Source organism: Colobus angolensis, unplaced genomic scaffold, assembly GCF_000951035.1.
Source record: "Colobus angolensis palliatus isolate OR3802 unplaced genomic scaffold, Cang.pa_1.0 Scaffold57, whole genome shotgun sequence".
Classification (NCBI taxonomy): Eukaryota; Metazoa; Chordata; class Mammalia; order Primates; family Cercopithecidae; genus Colobus; species Colobus angolensis.
Genome location: NW_012119265.1, coordinates 1,053,700 through 1,065,361, shown reverse-complemented (window position 1 = coordinate 1,065,361; position 11,662 = coordinate 1,053,700). Strand labels below are relative to the sequence as shown.

Below are 11,662 nucleotides of genomic sequence, written 5' to 3'. Positions count from 1 at the left end.
GAGCTTGCAGTGAGCTGAGATCGTGCCACTGCACTACAGTCTGGGCGACGGAGCAAGACTCCGTCTCAAAAAAAAAAAAAAAAAAAAGAGTCTATTTTTGGGCCAGGTGTGGTGGCTCACACCTGTAATCCTAACACTTTGGGAGGACAAGGCGAGAGGATCTTGAGGCCAAGAGTTCAAGACCAGCCTAAGAAGCAACCCCATCGCTACAAAAAAAAAAATAAAAATAAGCCCAGTGTGGTTCCAGCTACTCGAGAGGCTGAGGTCAAAGGATGGCTTGAGTATGGGAGTTCGAGACTGCAGTGAACTGAGATCGCACCACTGCACTCCATTTTGCAACGGTGATACCCAGTCACAAAGTCTCTACTCTTAAAACAAAAGTAATTGTCAAGCATCAATACCACAAGAGCACCCTCCAAACAAAAATGTGAACCTAGGCCGGGCGCGGTGGCTCACACCTGCAATCCCAGCACTTTGGGAAACTGAGGCGGGCGGATCACAAGGTCCGGAGATCGAGACCGCCCTGGCCAAAATGGTGAAACCCGACTCCCCTAAAAATACAAAAATTAACTGGGCGTGGTGATGCGCGCCTGTATTTCCAGCTACTCGGGAGGCTGAGGCAAGAGAATCGCTTGAACCCGGAAGGCGGAGGTTGCAGTGAACCAAGATCGCACCACATTGCACTCCAGCCTGGCGACAGAGCAAGACTCTGTCTCAAGAAAAAAAAGAACCTCAAATGAAGATATTCAATAGAATAAATATTCGGAATAAACTGAATGGTCTCCTAAAAATAGGGCTTTATTTTTCCCAACTACTTTAAAGGTATTTTTAACTAGCGATGTTAGATTTTCTTTCTTAATCCTACTAAAGCATAGCTGAGTATCTTCGTCTTGTTAATTTAGCCTCCAGAAAATTCTAATTTAGTAGTCTGCAATGCCGTAAAACGTTAAACTAGCAACAGATGAAAAATAAAATCAGAGTAGAAACAGCAGGCAGGGATGTAAAGTGGAGTAAAAATAGCCACGAATTAGAAACCACGAGAAAAGGTATATAGAATTTTACTTTCAATATTAATTTTCCTCCAAAGGTCGGGATTTCTGATTAAGAGTTATCAGATTCAGATGAGCTAGCTTTGAGACATTTTACTGTGTGGGTCATAGCTTTGTCTAAAAACAAAAAACTTTGGGAAACTTTTCAAAGGCGCGCTTCCAAACTTCAGGCGCCGAGTCTATTCCGCATGTGGGGCCATGTGTCCCACAAGTGAATCGTTTACACCACAGATATTCCTCAAAAGAAGGTTAAAACCAACTTCGCTTTCAAGTTACTTTGACAATAAAAGAGGAACCTTACTCCAGGTCAGTCCTGGATGCCAAGCCTAGGGACTCAGGGATTGCTTTTCCTCTTCTCAAATGTAAGTACACCAGACGCTGTCCCTCCGCGGGGTCTGGAAAGGACGAGGAACTCAGTCGGAACTGGAGCCGACTGCTCGGCCTCAGAGGTCCCGGGACGCCTTCAGGAGGCAGGGCGCCCGCGCAGGTGGGGGCTAAGACGGTTGGGGACTGGGGTTGCCCCTCGGCCGGAGCCACAGGGAGAGGCCTGTGCGTGGCAGCCACGGGGCCGACTCACCTCGGCGTCTTCCTTGCACTGTGGAAGGGAAGGGAACTCCAGCTTCATGTCCTCCATGGTGCTGGCCCGCGGGCTGGTGGGTGGGGTGGGAGAGTGTTACACAGCCGGCTGACCCTTGGGCTGGCAGCGGCGGCGGAAGGAAGGAGGGCCGGCGGAGCGGAGGGCTCACAGGCGGGCGGCGGGCTTAAACTAACACACGCAGACTAGAGGGTCCCAGTGACTCCAGCGGCGGGCGGCGAAGACGCGGAAGAGGAGGGTCGGGCGTCTTACACCCGGCCGCCATGCCGCTGCCGTCTCCCTCCCCTAAAGTCTCCGCAACCCTCAGGCCGCCCAGGATCCAGCACGGGCACCAGCCCGACAACCGTCTCACCGCCTCCCTCCCGCCCCCTCCACCCGCGCCGCCTCAGCCAATCGCAGCCCACGTTCGCCTTCTGCCCGCCCTCCGCCGCCGCCAGGTGTCAGCGCGCCGCCACCCCTGCTCCGCCCCTTCGCTAGAGCGCAGACGCCGGGGGTTGGGGGGGCGGAGCTTCGGTTGCTGCTAGGCCACAGCTCACCCGGCGTGGAGGAGGCGGGGCTGCGGTGGGACAGGACAAGTGAAGGTCCTGGGAAAGGCAGTGGGGCGGTCTGAGCCAGCTCCGCCCGAAACAGACAGGACGTAGAGCCCTTCTTTAACGTAAGAACAGACAGGCAAAACCTGCTACCCACCAGATAGTGGCATCCGAAAGGAAAGCTATAGTTTCTCCCCTCTCAAAATTCTGCACAATCTATGCTGAGTTTATAACCAAATGAAGAGTTCGATTTAAAATCACGTAGTGCCATACAGAAAATGAAACACCCATCACCTTTAAGCAAAGAATTAAATGACTCAATGCTTTAACAATTCTTAAAAGTATTTTAAGAGTACTTGAACATACAACTCCGTTTAGATTACCTAGAAAACATCAAGAATGACAACTGAAAAAAATCAGAAAAAGTTAACTGATAGCTGACTCAGTAAATTGTATATAATACTGTAAAGCTTATTCCATTAATTATTATATTTTGAAATAAAATTAATAAACCACATGGCTTTCAATATCTTTTAAAAGGAGTTTGCCAGCCTGGGCAAAATAGTAAGACCCCCCCCCACTAAAAAACATTTTTTTTTTTAATTCCCTGGGCATGGTGGCGTGTGCCTGTAAACCCACAATGAAAACATTTGGACCAGGCACGGCCGCTCACGCCTGTAATCCCAGCACTTTGGGAGGCTGAGGTGGGCGGATCACCTGAGGTCGGGGGTTTGAGACCAGCCTGACCAACATGGAGAAACCCCGTCTCTAATAAAAATACAAAAATTAGCTGGGTGTGGTGGCGCATGCCTGTAATCCCAGCTACTTGGAAGGCTGAGGCAGGAGAACCACTTAAACCCGGAAGGCGGAGGTTGCAGTGAGCCGAGATAGTGCCATTGCCCTCCAGTCTGGACAACAAGAGCAAAACTCCGTCTCAAAGGAAAGGAAGGATTTGCACACCAAATTGATTCTTTAAAAAACCACCACCGGCACAAAGGTAAAAGGCAAGTCACTCATTAACTAAATGCAAATTATAAGTGAAAAGATCACGCAGATACTTGACTTAAACCTCCCCCTACATTCTTTTCATATTGTCACATAAAATGCACTGCCAACACATAGAAACAGAACTGTATAATAATTTGAGTATTAGATGGCTAACTTGAGCACTCCATTTTCTCTATCACTATTTTAACTGTTCTTCGTCTTTTAAAATTAAAAAAAGGCACATAATAACCTGCTAGGAAGTTTTTAATTTGAAGAATTATTGTGTAATTAGCTAGGTCATATATTTTTGGTTCTTTAGTGTTTATGAAACTGAAGTTGTCTTTTCTTTTCACCATCATCTTTAATAACTATTTATGCCCAATGATGATTCCTTTGTGTACTGTTATAATTTTATTGCCAGATGATACGAGAAAGAATCATGTAGAGGTAACAGAAATCTTGTTTTGAACATTTCTGACACTACTACATCCCCTACATCATACACTCTTAGCCAGGTATCCATAGATACCTAAAGAGTCCTTGGATGAGCCTGGGAAACAATAAATTTCCTGAAAGTATAGTATATGCAAAATTGTGCGTATGTTATAATTTTTCCTGGAAGAGGGTCCAGACCTTCACATCCTCAACAGGGACCTATCATCTTACATAAACCAAGAAAACCAAGTCACATATTAGCAAATATTCCACTGAATCATACTGTTTAAAAAGTTATGGATGTGCATGTATATTTTCAATTAATCAACAATGAGCTTAATCACAGTAGATGAAGAATATGTAAATACTATCTGGAAGGAGGAGTATACACATATCCACACATCCATGTTTTATTTAAGAAGATGATCTTATGAACACCAAGTATGGGTACTATTTTAAAATAATATTTAAAAATCCACAATCCATCTGGGTTATCAAATAGTTTACTTGCTAAAGAACCTAAAGGACCATAGTAAATGTACTCTTAGAAAAGACAAGAATATATATGTAGGAGAACTAAATCAAACAGATTTTATTCAACTTTTTAGATGAGGAAAACAAATGATACAAAATAAGTCATAAGAAATGCTTTCTTATACCACTATCTCAAACAACTTTCAATGTTTTACAAAATGCTCACACAGCAAATATGAAAAGCTTCAACACTCTTCCTTTGTAACTTGTTGCAATAAATGCAGCTTTAACAAACATACAAATTTCTTCTGTATCATAAAAGTTGAATTACTAATTTTTATGATGTTACTCATATTTTTATTCATATACTTTTAATGACATCATTGCCAATACATACATTATTTTATTTAACTTTATTTTTACATTAAGCCAATATCTGTCATGCAGCCATCAAAAATCTTACAGTAAATTACACAGGTTTGTAGTCCAATTTAGACTCTAGCTTCTTAGAATCAGCCACTTTTCTGACTGCTTTCATGAAGTCTTCTTGTACTACAAAATCATGATCAGCACGAATTGCGAACATACCTGTGGAGAATAAAACAACATGACTGCTATGTATCACATATGAATTATATGTTCATTATATGAAAAACAGTATAATTATATGGAATAAATGTGAAGTTTGTAATTTGCTAAAAATAGTTGTAATTTGCTAAAAACCAGTAGTTCTAATTTGCTAAAAACCACTATCTTTTTTCAATTAAAATCCACAGGCCGGGTGCAGTGGCTCACACCTGTAATCCCAACACTTTGGGAGGCCAAGGTGGGCACAGTGCGAGGTCAAGAGATTAAGACCATCCTGGTCAACATAGTGAAACCCCATCTCTACTAAAAAAAAAAAAAAAAGAAAAAAAAAATTAGCTGGGCATGGTGGCGCACGCCTGTAGTCCCAGCTACTTGAGAGGCTGAGGCAGGAGAATGGCTTGAACCCAGGAGGCAGAGGTTGCAGTGAGCCGAGATCGCGGCACTGCACTCCAGCGTGGCAACAGAGCAAGACTCCATCTCAAAAAAAAAAAAAAAATCCATAGTAGTGGTGTGATTATTTTCTAAAACAAAAACAGGTGAGACAATTATATGAATATTTAACATCCAGTTCAAGGCTGGGCACGGTGGCTCAAAACTGTAATCCTAACACTTTGGGAAGCCAAGGTGGACAGATCACCTGGGGTCAGGAGTTTGAGACCAGCCTAGCCAATATGGTAAAAACCCCATCTCAAACACAAAAATTAGCTGGGCGTAGTGGTGGGCGTCTGTAACCCTAGCTACTTGGGAGGCTGAGGCAGGCGAATTGCTTGATCCCAGGAGGCGGAGGTTGCAGTGAGCCAAGATCATGCCACTGCAATCCAGTCTGGGTGACAGAGTGAGGCTCCATCTCAAAAAAATAAAATAAAATCAGGCTCAAATGGTCCCTGTATCTGACTGTAGATCTTACTAAAAACAAGCATAAATAATCAAAGCAAATCAAAACTACCAACAACACGTACACATTTTAAGCATAATTTAACTTGACAGGAAGCAATTTGCTAGAAGGCACACATTTCTGGGGAAAAAAAAATCTTGAGTAAGTTTGATAGCCATTCTTTGTTAATAATCAAAAACTTTGAGAATAGGGAATCACACAGAAAGCCAACAGCGGGTTTTAGCAAAACTCAGAGTCATTATTCATGTGTTAAAATTTACCTACTTAATGTACAAATTGGTATTTTTATTTGATTCATATTTGAGTATCACAACTCAATTTTTTCCTTCAACTTTTTGACAAGTACCTTCTCAAATACTATTTGACAAAGAGGTGAAAGTTTCCTTGTATGTAGTTTTTTAAACATTAGTTGTGTCATGGATATGGGTCCCAGAGTTTGAGATAATCCTAACTCATGATAAACTAAAGCAGGTAAGGTTATTGCTATCTACTAATTAAATGAATTCTATATTTCCATTGAGGATCTGCCTGTATCGAATTTTCACTTACATAAAATAAGGGAGTTAAAATAGAAGATTTCAAGGATTATTTCCTATCTTGTTTCCTTTCTAGATGTCTACATAAGGAAACAATCTATGTTGTCCTAGAAACCAGGTGAATGGAAATGACTGATTTTTAAAAAAATAAAGTTTCAAAACTTACTTAGAAAGCTACAGTGAAACTAGGTAAGTTATTTTTGTAAACCCTGCACACATAGCTGTTTTCCAAATCTCTTTAGTGAATGAGTAAATCTGCACAAGAGATGCCTGGCCAGGCCTGGTAGCTTGCACCTGTAATCCCAGCACTTTCGGAGGCCCAGGTGGGTGGATTACTCGGGCCCAGGAATTTGAGACCAGCCTGGGCAACATGGTGAAACCTGTCTCTACAAAAAAATACAAAAATTAGCTGGGTGTGGTGGCGCACGCCTGTAGTCCCAGCTACTGGGAGATAAAGGAGAAATGATCAGGTCTGGGCTATAGGGAGCAGTGATCATGCCACTGCACTCTAGCCTGGGCCAGAGTGAGACTCCGTCTCAAAAGAAAAAATAAAACAGATATATTCTAATCCAAAAAAAGAAAATGTCAGGACCTGAACAGGAAGGGCAACTATAGTTGAATCAAGTGTATTTTATCTTACAGAAAAATGTTAACAAAAAAGGCTTGAAGTCTAAAACGAAAATAAGAATTTCAGTATGCTTCCAGATGTGAATATCCCATCTAGTTAAAAAAACTAAAATTTTAATCCACACAGAAGTTATAGCTCATTTGCAATAACTAAAGGTAAATTTGTAAGAATATGTAAGGGGAAAAAAAGCATATAATTTGATAGCAACAGCCTTTAAGTTCACTGCACAGCTTGCATTTGGATTACAATCTAACCACAACAATCTTCTGATAATAATTTGGTCTGGTTTACATTTTGGAAAGAGAATGTCATAAATTACTCTAACTTGTTCAAGCTATATGATAGTTTACCTCTAAACAGTTTAGTTTATTGATAAGGCTCTGTGAGCATGATTTACCCTGATTTGTATTGACAGCATTTCTAGACGTGAACGGAAGTATCCGACCTGCATATTGATGCAGATACTGACTCACAGCATACCCAGTACCCATGAAGATACTTGTACTGAGAAGCCCTCCCTGAGCAGCCACTTTAAACACTGTGTTGAATTTACTAAGGGTAAACATGATATGAAAAGCAAGAGGAAATCACATATTCTAATACTTAAGAAAATCTATAACCTATATAGTCAGTAACTATGCTGTAGAAGTTTATTTTTTCTATTTAAAGATTCTGTATGGAAGACAAAACTAAATGATTCTAGGTAGGGTATGAAAGCTACTTGGTACTGGAAATAAAAATAGCATCACACAATTTTTACATATAATGTAGAAGTGAAAAAAAAGTATCACACAATCCACAGAGAATTATATTTAAATACTACATTTTACACAAATGGCATGATCACATAATTCATAAATCAATCATTCAAAACACTGCTCATAGACTAGTATCAGACAATACCATTTTGCAGCAGATACCTCTGGTGCTTGCCCATTCTAATTCCAGCCACAGGTGTAGTAGGCAATTCTGTAGAGCCTCAGACTTACTTCAGGGGGCCAGTGTTCTATTACATGCCTCTCCTTCCACATTCTGCCCTAAGGCATGTGGAAGTGCAAAGGAGTTAACACTACCAAGGGCAAATCACATCCACTGGGGGATGAGTACTGGTAAATCAATGTTCTAGTCTCCCAACTTTCAGCTGGGTGATCCTGGTAGGCATTCTGTATGTTTCTCTGAGATCTAACCTCCCCCTCCCACAGCACCTACCTCAATGGTGCACCCTCATATTAGCTTTCCCTCTTTCCATCTCGCTTACTCTGTTTCTCCTATTTCCTGGAATCAATTCCTAAAAGAACAGCATCAACCGAAATCCTTGCAAAGTGTAGGCTCTGCTTTTGGACAAACTCAAAACAATTTCAGCAAATTTTAAAAATCAAAATCAATAGTAAAACTGTACTTTAAACCCTTACCTGCTTCAGTACAAACATTTCTCAGGTCTGCTCCATTAAAGCCATCTGAAAGCTTCACAATTGCTTCATAATCTGTTTAGAAAAAATACTGGAAATTAGTTTTAAAAATTAGACCTTTACTTGATTTATGCCCACATCCAAAATTTAAACTGAAGAGCTTACTTTGAGTTTGATCAGCTAGACATCACCTCTGTTAACATTCCACAATATTAATATGCAAAAACTAAGACTTCTGTTAAATAAACCAGCACCAAGCATAATTAGACACACTCCTGAAACTTTAAAAACAGGATATATCACCAAAATCTCAAAATACCTTAACCTATTTTTATACAGTGAAATAGCTATGCACATGTGAACTCCAGATACCTGTTAAGCTATGACTTTTATCAAAACTGTAACCAAATCTTTAATTTGAATAAACCTATAACACTCAAAACCAATTATAACAATGGAATTTACTTTGTTTAATCATACAAGCCAAATATAAAGTATAGCAAAACTGAAATGTAATCAGACATAATTGTATCACATGGAATTTTTGAATGCTACTGCAGGCATTAGCTAGCTTCTCTGGTTTCTGTGCAAGATTCAAGTGGTGAAGTATCAGATCTATGGTAGCAGTAATAAAGTGAGTTCTCCACCCACCCACATAACAGACATGAATCGAAGAGCTATAGGATTGGGGTAGCAGCAATGGATCTGATACAGAATAGGAAGAGAAAGAAGACAGCACAGGCTACTACAGTTTGAATAACTTTGATGATGCACTCTTTGGTCAGGCAATATAGGGCATGTCGTTCTCTATTTGAAATCATACAGATATTCATGAATTGTCTTTAATCAGGTTTAAGTTAATTGTAAATTTCCTGAGAGCAAGAATTCCCAAGGCTAGCACAATATCTGGCATCTAGCAAGAGTTCAGTATTTGTGGAAGAAACCTACACATTGACATCCTTTGTTCAGTTCAGTCTTTCCAGTTCAAAACTCTCTAATAGGAGCAATGAAGATAGTGAAAGGCAACAATCAGCTATTTGTCATTATTTCAGACCATTAACTTCTAAAGAGTTTTTAAGGCTACCTGGAAATTATACTAGATTTCCCTAGTTTGGAGGTCAGCAAACTTTTTATGTAAAGGGCCAGAGAGTAAATACTGTATGCTTTGCAGTCCATATGGTTTCTATTGTAACTATTCAACTCAGCTATCCTAGTAGGAAAGCAGCCATAGACAACAGATAAATGAGCATGCTTGGGTTACAACAAAACTTTGTTTCCAAAAACACAGGGCAGGCAGAATTTGGCTCACAAGCCATGTTTTACCGGCCTGTACCCTAGTCCAATCCCTCACTTCCATAGGTAATGACTTTATACCTTCTCCTCTGTCCTCAAATCTCTAACACTTCCCTATCTTCATTCTGAATGTGCATTCTACTTCACTGAGAAAACAGAAGCATTCAGAAAAAAATACTTCTACAAGTTCCTGCACTATCTAAGAACCTGTCCTCATAAGCATCTATGTACTCTCTGCCTTTCCTCCAGTCTCATAAAAGTACACATACATATAGGGCCAATCCGCCTTCAAGGAAAGAACATTGCCAATTTCTCTTTCTCCTAGGTCATTCCCAGCAGATTAAAAAAAAAAAAAAAAAAAAAAGAGGGGGTTGTAAACTCTTCCATCTTAAAGAAAACTCTGCCAAATCCTTATCAGCCTTCCCCTTCTACTTCTTCTGTCCCCTCTGTGGAACTCTTAAAAGAAATGTCTAAACTCAATGCCTCTCTTCTCAATCTCTCTGAAACCCATCTGAAATAGGCTTCTCCACCACTCCCAAGAAGCTACTTTTGACAAGATTACCAATTACCTCCACATAGTTAAATCCAAAGGTCTACTCTGAGAACTCTTTATCTGACCTATTGTCAGCATTTAACAGGAATAAATTTAAAACAAAACAACAACAAAAAAACCAAACCAAAAAAACCAGGCCGGGTACAGACGCACATGCCTGTTATCCCAGAACTTTGGGTGGCCGAGATGGGCAGATTGCTTGATCCCAGTAGTTCAAGATCAGCCTGGGCAACATGGTGAAACCCCTTCCCTACAAAAAAACAAGCCAGGATTGGTGGTATGTGCCTGCAGTCCCAGCTAATCAGGAGGGTGAGGTGTGAGGATCATTTGAGCTTAGGAGGCAGAAGTTGCAGTGAGCTGGGATCACACCACTGCACTCCACCCTGGGCAAGAGTGAGACCCTATCTCTAAAAAATTACCTTCTTGGGCAGTCCTTCCCTATGCTAATCCTCCCTGTCGTTTAAAAATGTATATCCTCATGCCTGCTCCTGGCAATTCCCTAATTTCCTATCCCCCTTTTCTTTTTTTCTCCCCCTGAAACAGGGTCTTGCCAAACTAGAGCACATGATCATAGCTCCCTGCAGCCTCAAACTCCTGGCCTCAAGTGATCCTTCTGCCTCGGCCTCCCAAAGCATTAGGATTACAGGAGTGAGCCACCATGCCCACCCCCCACTTTCTTGCTTTATTTTTCTCCATAGCACTTATCATCATCTATTATACTTTGTTTTACTAACTTTATCTGTTTTTTCCTAACAAAAATGTAAGTTCTCTAATGGCAGATTTGTCTGTTTTGTTCCTTGATATATCGTCAGCCCTTACAAAACACTTACAATGGTTCCCAGCATATAGTAGATGCTCAATAACTATTTGCTGAATTTAAAACCAGATTTAGGAAACTATCAGTAATTTCTAACAGTATTTTTCTTCATTTACCAAATGTAAATACATATAAAATAGATGACTTCCTTACCTATTTCACCATGCTTTGTAATGGGACCTGCGTGGATTTTCAGTATGTCTAACCTTGCTTGTTCATTTGGCAAATCAATATCTGAAAATAAAAAATTATTTTATAGTCCAGTTTTATCTTTTATAAAATACAGTGGAAAGTGAAGTGAAGCACAGAAAACAAATGGGCACAAAGGGAAATGGATAATAGGTGAAGAACCTTAACTCACGTATTTTTCTATCTAATCTTCCTGGACGCAGCAAAGCAGGATCCAGTGTATCTGGTCTGTTTGTAGCCATGATCATTTTAACTCTATGCAGAGTATCAAATCCATCCATTTGATTCAGTAACTAAGAATATTAAGAATCAGATTTTACAAACATTCTAACCATTAAAAAAATAGCATGCACCTTTTATATATCTAATGCCATGAAATGTATTGTCTACAGATAGGTATGTTCTATCTTCAGAATGGTCATTTGATAGAATTCTAATTTTCTCTCTATTATATAAAGGGATATACTTTCTAGCCTCAAAGTTCTAAACTAGATTATGTGCCTTTTAATAGCTATGTATCTTTCTATAGCTACCAGGTAGTTTTAATAAATCTGAAGGCTTCCATCATGTCAAGAATTATGAAATTAAACTATGTGGCCGGGCGCGGTGGCTCAAGCCTGTAATCCCAGCACTTTGGGAGGCCGAGACGGGCGGATCACGAGGTCAGGAGATCGAGACCATCCT

At 40.4% G+C, this 11,662-nt stretch overlaps 2 protein-coding genes across 2 annotated transcripts in view; both read right to left on the bottom strand.

Moving 5' to 3' along the window:
- STYX (serine/threonine/tyrosine interacting protein) overlaps positions 1-1,994 on the bottom strand; it is a 51,349-nt gene extending 49,355 nt beyond the window's left edge. The window contains exon 1 of the mRNA XM_011961806.1: positions 1,627-1,994. Within this exon, the coding sequence (XP_011817196.1) occupies positions 1,627-1,683 (57 nt within the window). The 5' untranslated portion in view covers positions 1,684-1,994. The remainder of the gene's footprint in view (positions 1-1,626) is intronic.
- A 2,166-nt stretch (positions 1,995-4,160) lies between these two features.
- PSMC6 (proteasome (prosome, macropain) 26S subunit, ATPase, 6) overlaps positions 4,161-11,662 on the bottom strand; it is a 22,471-nt gene continuing 14,969 nt past the window's right edge. The window contains exons 11-14 of the mRNA XM_011961805.1: positions 11,151-11,271; positions 10,943-11,023; positions 8,130-8,201; positions 4,161-4,658 (exon numbers count right to left, since the gene is read on the bottom strand). Coding sequence (XP_011817195.1) covers positions 4,540-4,658; positions 8,130-8,201; positions 10,943-11,023; positions 11,151-11,271 — 393 coding nt within the window. The 3' untranslated portion in view covers positions 4,161-4,539. The remainder of the gene's footprint in view (positions 4,659-8,129; positions 8,202-10,942; positions 11,024-11,150; positions 11,272-11,662) is intronic.